At 42.1% G+C, this 15,479-nt stretch overlaps 1 protein-coding gene across 1 annotated transcript in view; it reads right to left on the reverse strand.

Moving 5' to 3' along the window:
• Positions 1-5,837: 5,837 nt before the first annotated feature.
• Positions 5,838-15,479, reverse strand: part of LOC308158106 (uncharacterized protein) — a 32,013-nt gene continuing 22,371 nt past the window's right edge. The window contains exon 14 of the mRNA XM_080531701.1: positions 5,838-6,221. Coding sequence (XP_080387827.1) covers positions 6,196-6,221 — 26 coding nt within the window. The 3' untranslated portion in view covers positions 5,838-6,195. The remainder of the gene's footprint in view (positions 6,222-15,479) is intronic.

Here is a 15,479-nt window from a genome sequence, read left to right on the forward strand (position 1 = left end):
GGTGGAAGTGGAAGGTCACCTAAAGAACAGGTAGAGTTTTCATTATTCTTTTAGTAGAGAAGGAATCTGTTTAGAGATGAATGTGGGACCTGTACTTTGGTTGCCTTGCGTGCCGACAGAAGGTGCTAGAGATTGTCTTTCCCTATGCTCAAGCCCTACTAATAAGCATGTAAACCGAATAATACTTTTGAGCAATATGAAGATGTAGGGGGTTATGGTGGCCTTGTAGATAATGAGTTGGACTGGTCTGGATCGGAAGGTCATGCGTTCAAATCCCACCTGGGAACACTACCACTAGTGTACTTAGTGTACTAAGGCACTTAGCCCTAAGTTACTCCAGGGAGACTGTCCCTGTAATCTCTCATTTTAAATCGCTCTGGATAAAAGCGTCTTCTAAATGGTTATGGTGTGCATGGGCAAATGATACATTTAATAATAATAATAATTCATTACATTTATATAGCACTTTTCCGAGGCTCAAAGACGCTATAAAATGTGAAGTAACTACGTGTCATGAGACAAACATTTTGTCTGTGGGCCTTTGCTCATTCGATATGGAACACCTGTTCAATTTCAGGTAAAATTGTGATGCTGTGTCCGAATGGTTAAACTTACACATAGTGAGACAAGTTAATGGCTATTTGTAACTTTTTTTGTTGGTTTAAATATTAACTAATTTCAACATAGCTCTACCTGGAAATAGATGTTCTAAAAATGCACCAAAATTACCACTTTGCTATAGCTTAACTTTAGCTATTAGCTGTCTATCTCCTGAATGTTGTCAATGTTTCAGCGTGGGGGAATTTGCATTTGCAATCCATATTCTTATATATAGTGCCTTTGAAGGACTCTATCACACTTCCAAACACAGCTGCATATGTCTTCTGGGCTTAGTCAAGGGTCGTATTTCCTATCATCAGCTAGGCCCTCTCTGTCCAAATAGCAATCTTAATCCCCCTGCCCTACAGCCATATCTGTTCATGGTGACTTTCAGAAGAAAGGCAATCAAAGGTGATGTCTGAAGATGGGCATGAACTGAATACTGATATAATAGGCTGTTTGATGATGAACTATCAAGCACAAAATGAACGTTGACTAAAGACGATGGTTTGATTGATTTTGATCATTTGCATTAGTTTGCTTTAGTAAAAGAAACAATTGAATAAGACTAAATATAAAATGTATAAGGGAAATATTATTGTGTGTGTGTGTGTGTGTGGGTGATGCCACGACGACCAAACCACATGATTTGACCACTCATCATAACTTTGAGTTTTACTCATCTCATTCCCTTTAGCTCTGGTTTGTGTGACCATTTTATACTTATAATCAGCTGTCCACTGCTAAGCTGTCATTGTATTCATATCATCATATTGGTACTGTACAATGTAGCCAAACAGTTGAGAGGAGCAGTTAGAAAATTATTTGATTGGAGAGGACAGAGCCTGGGGAATCTTCGGGGCTCACAGTTCAACAACATGACAACAAGATGTCATATTTTATTGTCTAACTTGTCCAACAGATCTTTTTACACTAACAATAAACATGGCATCATCCATGATAGGCTATGGAAGTTCTCAAACAAAAACATACACCTTAAACAAATATGCACATCATTATTATATTTTTAAAATGTATGTTTGATCATTTATTCATATCCATAAAAAAATGTTTGTGTCAGAGTAACATAGTTGTCACTAATAAATTAAGGTACTAACGAAGACATGAAACTGAGCTGTGACACATAAACCAGTCTGTCTACCATCCTGCATATAAACAGAAAATATGTTTGACGTGTTCCACAATTGTAAAAACATGTCACACAATCCTGTGGCTTGGCTCAGATGTCTCCCCGAGTCATGCTAAAGGAGCTACGGTTACAAACAGAAGTAAATTATATGGTATAGGTTTCCCCATGGTGTTATGGGAGAGACCTCTTCTTTTTCCCTTAGCCATAAATCATGTTTGACTCGCTGTCTAATGATTCTCACAAAAAGTGACACTTCTTCCAAAAAAATTGAGGATTTTACTCAGGAACACCTATGTCAAGTCCTTATAAAGCCCTTATGAAGCATCGTTCCTGAGGGGTAATCACTGAGCTCCTACAGTCTCCCCTAACATCCACTCAGGCACTCCTTTTGTCTTTCTTTCTTTCTTACCTCAGAAAAGCTGGAAGAAGTGAAGCTCCCTGGTGGTGAAGACTGGCTGTTGGGTTCTGCAAACTTTGTTCAGCGAATAAGTCCTTCTGTTATAGTGATATTTGATATTTTGAGGCCCCTTATTGGCTAGTGTTGCGCGTGAGGTAGGGGTACCAAGGGGGTGTTGGCGGGTAACATCTTAACCCCCCTTGCCCCTGAATAAGGAGATGGATGGAATACTCTGGACAGAGGAGGGGGCTCAGGTTCTGGAGAGGAACAGCTGAGATGCCAGGGGCTATATTTATCGTGATACAACGCTAGCAGAAATGATCTGAAGGGGTTGTGCGCAGTGCAAGCAATGGGGGCTCCTGGGGTGCACCCTGAGGTTTGGTTGGTGACATATCAGCAAGGCATCCAGACAATGCCGCCGTGAGCTTTCCCAGGGAGAACAGTCATCACTCTCAGACGCCAGTCATCACTCTCAGCCAGCCGCCACTCAGTGGCCAGTATAGGTCACTAGTTATGGTTTCAACATATTATATGTTATATAATATCAACATGTTATATACTTTTTTACATTTTGTCTTGATTGACCTAGGTGGAGGAGATTGATTCAGTAATCAGAAGAATTGTATATATTATTTAAGTCCAGTCAAGTCGAATTGTATTTATACAGCACAATTCTTACATAAAGTACATAAAAGGCTTCTTCAATCTTAGTTTCCCCTGCTCTGCTGACGCTATTGGACATAACACCTGTATATCAAAGTTATATGTACACACACACAGACTGCATTCGTCTTTCTAACATGACATGTTATTGCACACTCACAACATATAGTATTCATTGGCACACTTGAACTATAAGTTGCGCCTCCTTGAAAGTATGACACAGTCACACAGGAGGACACGCCCACTGACATGGCAACCTCAAATAGAAGGCGTCCTCCATCACTGTCCAAGACTTGGAATGACAAGGCCTATATGTTTTACGGTGCACCACATGGTGGCTGGCCCAGACGTGGTGGTGGTCTGAGCTGTGTGTGGCTGGGTGAGCCGGCTCATAGCTGCCTCTAGGGGTCCACGCAGCACAACCAACCCCAGGGGGGAACACGATCAGAAGGCCTGTCATATATCTCAGGTGGCCTGTCTGGAAACCCCCTGGCTAGTATCTGGGTGAAGCCTAGCCTGAGCTGTCCCAGTTTGCAACGCTGCACTATCCTGTCACAGTGTGGAAGAACATGTATTAGGGGCAACAGGGTTTTTATTTTTGGAGTGGGCCTCGGAGGTTGCGAGGTTCAGTATGAGACTATTCCTATATGACACTACGAGCTGGGACTAGCAAGCAGCAGGCCGTTTCCCCCCACACTTAGCTCTCCCTAAGGTAAACACAATGCATTTCACTGTCTGTATGTCGATCGGCGAAGGTCATGTCATTGTAAAGGTGTTGATGGCTGTGGGACATGGCCTGCATTAGGGCACAGGGCCTGCAACTTGTGTTTAGACCCTGGAGTTCTAGTTGGAACTCTAAAATGCATGAATAGGTTGAGATAATGTGCATGTGGATAGAAGGCCTTGGCCTACATTTACAGTATACAGTATGTTCCTTTACATGTTGTTGCATGATACTGCATTTCAGTGTCTGGTGTACTCTGCAATGAAAATAAAGTTGAATCTAATCTAATCTAATCTAATCTAATCTAATCTAATGTTTAATGTTTTGCACATAAACTGAACAGCAACGCAATGGTTGTACCTTGACAGGGGTTGAAAATTGTGTTTATTCAGTAAACAATAGACATACATTTGTATGTTATGACACATTTAAGTTTTCCTCTTTGTATATAAACGTTACTTTATATAACGTTGCTGTCCTTTGCTTTATAGCATAACCAGCACAAAGTTGTCATCTGCTGCATTCACCTCCAGGTAAATCTGACTAAACCTTACAAACAAACGAAATGGCATGTCACATTATGACACATGCTGTGTTTTTGCTTGTGTTTAATGGATTTCCGCTGTTCTAAAGAACCCTAATTGGAAGGAATCGTACGGTGCATTTCTTATTGCAAAGCTAATCTTATCTTTTCCTCTTTGGAGCTGCATGTGTGTTGGAGGTGTCCCAGATAGCTAACCCCAGTGCCATAAAAGAGTGACCTCTTCTCATGTGTCAGACACTGGCTTCAGTGTCTGTGCAAAGCTGTAGCAGGCTGGTCTTCATATGACAGGGTAGAATAAATGGGGATTTTTAAAGGTTCTTTTTTTTTTGTGGGGCAGACCCACTCATATTTAAACATTTTATTAGATAGAGACAGTGGAGAAAGACGGGAAAGTAAGGAGGAGAGGGTATGTCAGCAGAGCAGGGGCCGGATTCTAACCCATGCCGACATGGGCATTATGTGTGCACTGTAGACCATGGTGCTAGACCACCGAACCACCCCAGGCCACAATGGGGACATTATTGAGTAAAGTATATATTCTAACTGACAATGAAAGTGATCATTCTTGGCAGCATTCTGAAGAAGCACCAGTTCTTGGAATGTTTTACTGATGTTTACGAACCATCTTTCTCCATACAAACCAATCTGGGAACCAAGGTGTGTTACCTGGGAATTCATCAAACAATTCAAGTTCAGGAATATTATCTATACAAATTGAGCACTTATTACAAAATATGAATAATGTTGATATGTACGTAGATTGTTGTGGTTTGGTTTAGGCACGACCTAGCTACAGCATGGCCTAGATTTCCAGAGCAGATAGAGTTAGATAATGATTCACCACCTAGAGGACAGCTCCTAACTGCACTGAGCAGGTGGTTGGTGTCTCACTTCCCTACCAAAGCCTAAAATTAGGCCATGGACCTTTTCCAGGGTCCCAGTAGATGCCCTGATTTCCATGGAGAGGATGTTTAGAAAACATCATCCTTCATCCTTATTGACTGTAATAAGCCACCATATATTGAAATACAATTTCAGAACCACCATAGAAATCTTAATACAATTGGTGTATTGTTTATATTGATAGGACAGTGTTCTTACTAAGAACTTACTTAAATCATGATCAAGTGAAAAGCTTGATATTAAAATGTGATTATTGTAATCTTCTACTTTAATAGATTCTCACCTAATACAATACTCTAAACAGGCTATGTGTATCCACTAGTACACTTTATAATACATACCCAACACCTGTCAAGGTTATTTCCTAAATAGATTTGTCATTCATTATCCTCTCAAAGCATCTAAAATGGAGTCACTTGATATGGCATTGTATTTCAACCAATCAGGTTTGGAGATCTTCTATTTCATCCAATGAGGTGTCACAAAGGCACCCAGCACCCTCAGGATTCCACAGCCATTACGATTATATTTTTGAAAACCTGTTAACGAGACTGTTGTCATGGGACCAGTGCTTTCTAAACCCATCCCATAGTTCCATAGTTTTCATAGAGCTGTTAGCAGGGGGTTAAATAAAGACTCTTAGCAGCTGTGGTGGATTGTCTGCATAGCTGAAGCACCATGCTAAAAGCTCAGTAATAGACAGTCAATTATACCCTGACTTACTACTATTACTACTTATTACTGAATGGAATCAATGTAGTCATAGACTATTATACACTGAAAATAAATGTAATGTGCATATCACACAATTAGACAGTTTTGTTTTAATTTACTTTATTTATTTTTTATTGCAGCAAGATTAAAGTAACAAATAGTAAATGAAAAAAACATTATTCACAAAACAACATTATGAGTAAGATTGTCCAGTATAAGGAGAGTAGAAACATTGACTGAAAGTTTGATTTTATGTATTTTTGATAGTTATTCTCAGTGAAGATTACCTCAGGTCGGAAGTACTGTAGGTTGGTTTGAATATAATAAACTGGTACTCAGAACAGATATGTTTCAGAAACGTTGATCTACTCTAAATGTTGTATATGATTTTAAGAATATAGACAGATGTTTGAAATGTAAAGGATGAGGGACAAATATGATGTCAATCTATCATCAATTTAATTTGTTGATTTTGAATTCTCAGTCAAAGTCTCCGTCATTCACAAATCTTCAAGGCAATCTCCAGCTGGAAAACAAAATACAAGACAGGGATGTTAGTGATTCTGACTGCAACATCTGACTTCCACACTGTGGTTGGTTGATGTTGACATCTTTAAATAAACCATACTTTTAGTATAGCCCACAGTAGCATACTGTGCCACATAATTTGTTTCTTTGCAGATTTAATACAGTGTTTTCCTTGTTCATTAGTAGTTCATTAGTAATTACTAGTTTGTAGTTGCATAGTAATGAGTCTTAGCTGTGTGTTATCACACATGTGCCCTTGTTTTTTAATCCACTAGAAGATTAGATGGAGGGGGGGGGGGGTAATATATATATTGCTACATTGCTATCTAGTACTTGTGCTTAATATTTATTTTATTGTATTTATGTTTTTCCAGGGGGTTGAAATGCTGGATGGAATGATGGAAGTCAGTAACAGCAATGGACTCCAGGAGCCTGACCGGCTGTCCCGGTACGAGCCGGACCCCCCACCCCTACTGCCCAAACCAGCCAAGGACAATGTCCGTCTACAGAAACTCAAGAAGAAGAGTGCCAAGAAAAAGGCCGGCCCCTGCCAGACACCCATCCCCTTCCGCTCCTGTCTGTCCCCCGTGAACGAAGCAAGCACAGACCTAGAATACAGTGACAACTCAACACCCCCCCGGACACCGGACCCTTTCAGACCTTTGTTTCACCACTCGGCATCGCCCCTCCCCTACCACCGCAGTAGCCCATATGGCCAAACAGGGGTCTTCCCTCCACAGTCCCCTACCCACATACCATACTCTGAAGATCAAGTGGCGCCCCTCTACGAGTGCTCGTCGTTTATGTTTGACGATGCCACTGCAGTCGCGATGCCACCCTTACCTCCATCCCCCCCACTTCCACCGGAGGAAGCGCCAGCATCTCAATACGGGTTTAATTCGTTTGAAGGACTGAATTCATATGGGCTTACATCGACAGGACCTCCCCCCGCGCCATGGTACACTCCTCCAGAGCCCCCTAAATTATCAACTAAAATGGCTCTATTACCCCCACTAGTGCAAGCTCCTCCTCATGGTTATAATTCAGCTGTTGCACTGAAATCATATGGGTCCGTGACTGCACTAGCAACAGCCTATGTATCAGTTCCAGCTTCTACATCAGCTCAAGATCCCCTGCCATTACACCCACCTAGGCAAGCACAAGCTCCTCATTATGGATCTAGTTTACCTGCAGCATTGAATTCAAATGTGATAGTATCTCCAGGACGAGCGCACATGCCCCTGTCGGTTCTTCCAGATGCCCTTAAAATATCCACCCACAGTCTGACTCTTTCCCCAGCAGCCCACAGTGGTTCCATCTCGGCACCTGCTCTGGTTCCAGTTCCACCTCCAGCCCCTCCACCACTAGTTTTGGCTCCAGTTTCACCCCATGCACCAGCACTGGTGTCAGCTCCTGTTGCTAAATCCCATGCTCCAGTACTGGCATCAACTCCTGTTCCTCATCTCCCTGCTCCAGTACTGGTTTTAGCTCCAGTTTCATCCCATATACCAGCACTGGTGTCAGCTCTTGTTTCAGCTCCTGTTCCTCAATTCCCCGATCCAGCACTGGTTTTAGCTCCGGCCTCTCAGCCACAACCACTTATCTCCACCCAGAGAGAAACACTCAGCAAGTCCAAGGACAAGGCTCTGAGTCAGGCAACAATTTTAGCCTTTGGCCCTGGTAAAGAAAACCGCCGTGCCAACCTGATACCCTCTGAAACCATCAGCTCGCAAACCAGTGTCGCTCAAGCTGGCAATGTAAAAAAGTCTGCCTCACAAACTAAGATTTATACATCCATGGCAACATTCTATGAAATCTCCAAGCCTCGAAGCCTTATGGATTTGACAGGGTTAAATGCATCATACCAGGGAGCATCATTAGCCACTATTCACAGGGAAAAAACAACAGTGTCGGAGGTTAACAGTAAACTAGCAGCCTCATATACTATGGTTTCTGTAGCAAAGTCTCCTTCTGGGCGACCAAAGACGCCCTCCTGCCAACCCTCAAGGGGAACAACCCCTGTGTTTGAGATATCAAAACCTAATCCACTCCTGTTCGCTGCAAGTCCACTCCTGTTCGCTGCAAGTCCATCCTCATCTAGGGAAGTGCATGCCCCTGCTGTTAGCAAAGAGGCACGGAGATACAACCCAACCATGTCTGTTACGCGCAGAAATAAAACTCCCACAACAGCAGAACAACTGAAACCAATTGAATCTGAAAATAATGCCTTGAATAAACTTTCAGAAGGTCCATCTGTTGATAATACAAATCTAACTGTAAATGATGGAATTTTAACCAATGTGGATGATAAGCCAAAAGAGATTTTAGTACCAAAAATTGGGCATGATACAGTTCCCAAGCTACTGTCTACAGAATTGACAAAAATAGACGAAATGGCTGAATATGGAACGCCACCTGGGTATCATTTAGGAAAGACATTGGTATCCCCCAAAAGCTTATCAAAGTGGGCTTCAAATGGACACATTGTACCAATGACTTTACCACAAGCTCTACCAAGTCCAAAACCATCAATTGATAAAACATCTATTGATAATGCAAATACAACTGAAAATGGTGGTATTTTAACCAACGTGGATGATAAGATTGCTCATACTGAGATTTGTATACCAAAAATTGGGCATGAGGTATCAGTTCCCAAACTACTGTCTACAGAATTGACAAAAATAGACGAAACAGCTGAATATGGAACGCCGCCTGGGTATCATTTGGGAAAGACATTGGTATCCTCCAAAAGCTTATCAAAGTGGGCTTCACATGGAGACATTGCACCAATGACTTTACCACAAGCTCTACCAAGCCCAAAACCATTAATTGATAAAACATCTATTGATAATGCAAATACAACTAAAAATGGTGGTATTTTAACCAATGTGGATGATAAGATTGCTCATACTGAGATTTTAGTACCAAAAATTGGCCATGAGGTACCAGTTCCCAAACCACTGTCTACAGAATGCTTTCCAATAGATGAAATAGCTGAATTTGGAACGCCACCTGGGTATCATTTGGAAAAGACCCTGGTATCCCCCAAAAGCTTATCAAAGTGGGCTTCACATCGAGACATTGCACCAATGACTTCACCACAAGCTCTACCAAGCCCAAAAACACTGTCACCCAGATATCCAACACCAGATTCTCCTATACTTGGTGCCCGTAAATCTATAGCTTCATTATTAGGGCACCAAAGACCCCCAACATCCCCAATGGCATCCCCAAAACCTAGACCACGGTCAACATACTATGGACTGACTCCGGCTGAGTATGTTGCCTATGGTGGAATTCGGACCAATGCCCCTTACTATGGTCCGACTGGGCCCAAGGTTAATGAGGTGCCACCATTAAATGTGAAGAGTAATGGGTTACCAAATGGAACTCCTCATTCTGTCTCTAAGGCTGAAGCCTCCTTCAATGAATCAGAGACTTCTAAAACCATTGATGGTGAAGAAACAGTAACAACCTTTCCAGTGCAGCATTCTGCTGATCCAAAGCTTATCCAAACCCAAGCACCTTCATCTGCAACAAGAGGCTCCTCTGAAAGTACAACACATCAGGCAGCTACATTCAACACTAACGTGTCGGAAGAAAACACATCTGAAGCACCTACTAATGGAATACAAACAGTTAAATCCCCTTCTATGAACATTCCAAAACCTGAACCTGCATTGGCCTTGGAACAACAAACTATTCAGCAACCCACAAGTGACGTACCCACACCAAAAGCCTCTTATTCTGAGGCTCCAATACCCATACCTAAAGCAGGTGAGGCATACACACTCAGTGCAGCACCATTTGTAGTAGCACAGATCAATGAGATTCCTGCTTTCCAGATAGAAAGGAATAGTGTGTCAAAGTCCCCATTTCTCCCAAAGATAGGAAATATGCCGTTTCCAAATGCTGAAAGGCCAAATGTGACAAATATTCAATATCAACCAGGACAGTTTGAAGCAGCTCCAACATTTATGCATCCTCCTGTCCATACAAACCACACTGGGGCGAGACTCCCAATAGAGCCTGTCCTCGCCACTCAGTCCACCTTGAAGCCCTACAAAGAAACTAGTGTCTTTACCATAGACAAGACCCCGGCCACAAAACAGATATTAGATGCTAGATTCCCTGCCACGCCTATCATAGGTAATACACTGACAGGTAAAAATATCATGGGAACCAGCCTCCAAAGCAAGCCTATTGCAGGAAATATAGTGCCTAGCAAACCTAACACAAAAACTATACTGCACAGCAGAACTACCGTTGAAACCGTTGAAAATATAGTTCCTAGCAGATCTACCATAGAAACCTTGATCACCAGTGAACCTATGATAGAAACCAACCTTCCGAGCAAGGCTGCTGTTAACACTGTTCTGCCGACAAATTCTGCATTAGAAACCAAATTACCCAACAAACCTACTGGAGAAACAAAACTGTCCAGCAAACTTACTATAGGAAATAATCTACCTAGTAAATTTGCCATTGAAACTCTACTTCCCAATAAGCCCAATGTTGAGGCCCCACTTTTTAGCAAGTTTGCCACAGGTGGTTTTATTAAGCCTACTCTAGAAAAACCTCCTAGTACACCCATGATAGAAAACAAACTCCCCAACAAGCCTACTGTAGACAATAAACTGCCCAGTAAGACTACTGTAGAAAATAAACTGCCCAGTAAGACTACTGTAGAAAATAAACTGCGCAGTAAGCCTACCATAGATACTGTACTGCCCAGCAAGACTACCATAGGAACGCAACCCGTCAACACGCATGGCACTGGAATGGTAACGACCAGCAAACCTACCAAAGAAAGTCAAGTTCCCAATAAACCGACCATAGAAATGTTATTGCCAAGAAAGGCAGAAACAACAATGACTGGCAAGTCTACTGTAGAAACTGTACTGCCAAGTATGATGCCCGTGATGCAATCTAATCCTCCCATGAAGCAAATCTTACAAACCAACCCCCTAACAAAACCAGCCATTGAAAGCTGGCCATCTTCAACTGACGCAAAACCCTCTATCAAGTCAACTACTGAAACAAGATCCTCCACAAACTCTACTACAGAAGGTAAATCATTTACAAACCCAGCTGTAACAAACAGAGCCTCCCCAAAACCTTTGCCAGAGCCTAAACTGACTAACAAGCCCACTATTCATGTAACATATTCCACACAGCCCATTATGGAAATTAGACCCCCATTGAGCCCTATAACCATATCTACTATAATACAAACCCATCCAAACCCTGGTATGGATCCCAGACCCTTCCAAAGAACTAGACCCTTTACATCCCCTTGTATAGAAACGGAATCCATTACAAAACATAATGAAGTATCTAAACCCCTTCTGAAGCCAGATATAGAATCCAAACCCTGCTTAAGCCCTAATATGGAAACTAAACCCTTTGTTAAGCCTGAAACTAGAGCTTCCCCAAAACCTTTTCCAGACCTTCAACTGATTAACAAGCCTAACAATGCACAATCCTCTACAAAGCCCACCACAAACCCAGATCCCATAAAAATGTCCCTAGAAGCTAGTTTGACTAACAAATCCACTTTATCTGACCAGTCTCCCATAAAGCCAATAGAAACGAAACCCTTTACAAAACCAATCATGGAAACAAGACACTACGCAAAACCCTCACCTGAAGCAAACCCAACTAATAAAGCTAGCATTAATGACCAGCCTCCCAAAGAAACAAGCCACTCCCTAGGCCTTACTATAGACACTAAACCCACCACACAGCGTATCATAGAAACCAGACCCTCTCTAAGTCCAACTATAGAAATTCAACCTCTTACAAAGTTAACTAAACACATTACAAGGCCTAACATTGATACTAGTGCCTCCGCAAAACCTTCCCCAGAGACACAATCAACTAACAAGCCTATATCAGATATGCAAACTCCAACCAAACCTGTCATAGATAATCCATCCTCCCCAAACCCTGCTGCCATTGACAGTGTGATGAAACCTGCCCTAAATAAAGCTGCTGTGACTGACTCCTCTACTGCTCCTGCCTCTCTGCCTCAGGCCTCAGCGTCTGTCAAAGCTCCATCCACAAAGAGAGGAACGTCACCGCCATCTCAGCCAAAGACTGGACTAACAGACACGGAGGAAGCTATGGAGGCCAATGCTTCGGGTGCACCACAGAGGAAAACCACACAGAAGGGGACACCACTCTCTATGAAGCCAGTGACATCAACTCCATCTTCAGCTGGTGACAAGAAGGATGTTAAGACAACTGCAAACAACCCCCCTCCAACTGCTGAACTGGTCTCTAAGAAAACACTGAAACCCAAGGGCCTGATGGCCAAACTCAGTGGCTGGTCAAGGCTGAAGAAGCACATGGTGGTCGAGCCTGAGGAGCCTCTGTTCCCAGAGCCAGAGCCTGGGTCTGGTACCAAAGCCACCAATGACAGCCAAATGAACACAGACCAGGGCCAATCAGCATCGTCGACTGTGGGCCAGGAAGTGCAGAAAGAAACAATGGCCCCCAGGGCCATGAAGATGTGGGATGCGATGCTCTTCCAGATGTTCTCCACTAAGGAGAACATTATAAAGCAGATCAAAGCTAACAAGAATGACTCAAATAAGACAGAGACATCAAAAGATAATACCCAGCAAGAGTTGGTCCCTTCATTTGTGAATCGCCTGCCCCTCCTTCTCTACAGTCCACGGTTTGATGCCAGGAAACTAAAAGAGGCCGCAGAGAAACCGCTGACTAAAATTGCCTCAGTGTTTGAGAGGGGGCTGTTGAATCGTAAAAAGCAGGATGAGGAACCACCAGACTTTAATAGAACCGCAAGAGGATTTGGATCATCTGGAAGTACAGATGTCTGATTCTAACTGATATCAGTATGCTAATGTATACTGTATCTTGGGTGAGGATAATACATCAATAGTATTGTTTAATGACAATTTGTTATCTGTGATTAATATCAATAGATTGATGTCAGCAATCATACCCATTGGTTTGCTTAGATTTAGTGTAGGGGTGGCTGGTGGAGGGAGAAGTCAGAGGGCGGGCTCATTGTAATTCATGAAACGGAATGAGGGATGGTATCAAGTGATACTAAGTGATACCTTTCCATATTCCATTCCATTCATTACAATGAGCCGAAGCTACTTCTCCCTTCTCCGTTGATGTAGTCTTAGTGCTCAACAAGGTTAAACTACTGTAGTAACATTTTCTGAATGTGTGGTGTTTGAAAACCAAATAATGAAACCAAAGACTCTTGCAATACTATGCAATACGCCTCAATATGATAAGCTAAAAATGAGATTTTGTTGCATGCAGATTTTTGTTCCAAGTTCTTGCTCCCATTGCACGTCTTGAGAAAGGATTTTTATTTTTCTAAGCTTGGCTAGCTCTTAGAGCCAACCCGTGGTTGGGTAGAGTGTCTGAACTCTGTGTAATAAATAGTGCTTGTACATTCCTGTATAGAAGGGACAGAAGAGCATTGACTGACAGGAGGGTGCAGCTGTGTGTGAGAGAGAGATGTGTAGTTAATAATGAAAGTGGTTTGGTAATTAACCTTGACTGAGGACTTGTCTTTAGTGTATACCTTGGCTTTAGCTTATCTGGCTAAAACAGCCTTTTGGCACTGGAGACCCAGGTTCGAACCCAGTCAGTCACACAGGTCTGAAATACAGTACAAGGAATCTAAGAATGTTTTTAAAAAGTATTTAGTTCAGCAGGCTAACACAGTCTTGAAGCACTGCAGATGGAGATCAGTCAAAGTGATGAATACAGATTGCAGAAGGGAGGATGTTAAGATTAACCATATATGTACCTATTACATAGTTATTACACAGTAATAACCTTTGAACTACTTGCCAGTAGTGTCTTTGGGATACATGTTAACCAGCATTACACTGGGCACCATTTGCTTCCATTGTGTTACTTATCAATTGTTACCACATAATTGTCTAGTAATTGGGGAAATGGAAATTGCAAACGGTGCCTTAAAATGAAGTGCTACCAGACATACTGTACTGCAGGGTTTGTTTAAGATATGTTGGGGATTCCCTGCAGAAAAGAATAGGTAGAGAGAAGAGAGATGATTGAAACACGGCCCTGTACCATTCCTTCACCCTGCGGTCTGCAGTCCCACTCTTTATAATGACCTGTTTCCAAGTTCATTTTTACCATTTACTTTTTTTTATCCAAAGTGACTTACAATTAGAGATTACAGGGACAGTCTCCCTGGAGTAATTTAGGGCTAAGTGCCTTACTCAAGGGCACACTAGTGGTGGTGTTCCCAGGTGGGATTTGAACTCATGACTTTGTGATCACCAGTCCAGCACCACCACTACTCCAGAGTTCACAAAGCCGCAGTCATGTGGTCAAACAGGAAGGGCCCAAAATGAGCCCAACAAAGTACGGTGTCACACTCCGATGCATTTCTACAAAATAAAATGTGACACTATGCAACCATAGAAATCATACATGAAAACCCATTAAAGACTACAAGACTGCACGGACAGAGAATGGGACAGGGCATTAGACTGCTTTATAATGGTATAGAGGGGATAAGATTTTAGAAAGATGAAATGCAGAAGTGCCTACAGGAAAAAGGAAGATGTACAGCAGCATTGACGCTAGTCATTATTTTGGATAAGCGAGTGAGTGAGTGAGTTGAATGAGTGAGTTGAGTGATGATTATGCTCTAAGGCTTTTGATCATGTTGCTGCTATTGTGACTGACTGTAGTCATTGTGACTGTGAACATGTTTTTGAAAACCTGAATCAGTAGATCCTTTTCTCTCAGGAATTATTTTTAGGATTGTAGCTTCATTCAGCAAGGTGATTTGTTTTGTTTTTAGTTGTGCTGTAGTTAATCTAATTCATATCAGGAAATACTGTAGCTTTATTACTAAACCAGTGACAGAAACGTATATTTATCCCCTCAGATATGACACAGACATACTGCACATCCCTATGAGCCAGCCATGGTCAGAGTCGTTTTTGAAAGCTGCTGTGTTGATTGTATATACATTTGTATCGATATGTAATATGTGTATAGAATGTCCTTGCCTATAATATTGTGCGTATTGTCTGATATATGGTTGCTTATTGTTTACTCCATGTCTACATTAAAGTCAACTTCAATCTGTTGTCTCACTGGTGTTCCTATCTTACATACAGTTGTGTTAATGAGGTGATGCTCTGCATTTAGGCCATGGCTGATTACAGGGAGAAGTGGCATTGTCCTGTACTGGCTATTTAAAGAATCACTAATTAAACTT

Source organism: Nansenia antarctica (assembly GCF_963989245.1).
Source record: "Nansenia antarctica genome assembly, chromosome: 5".
Lineage (NCBI taxonomy): Eukaryota > Metazoa > Chordata > Actinopteri > Argentiniformes > Microstomatidae > Nansenia > Nansenia antarctica.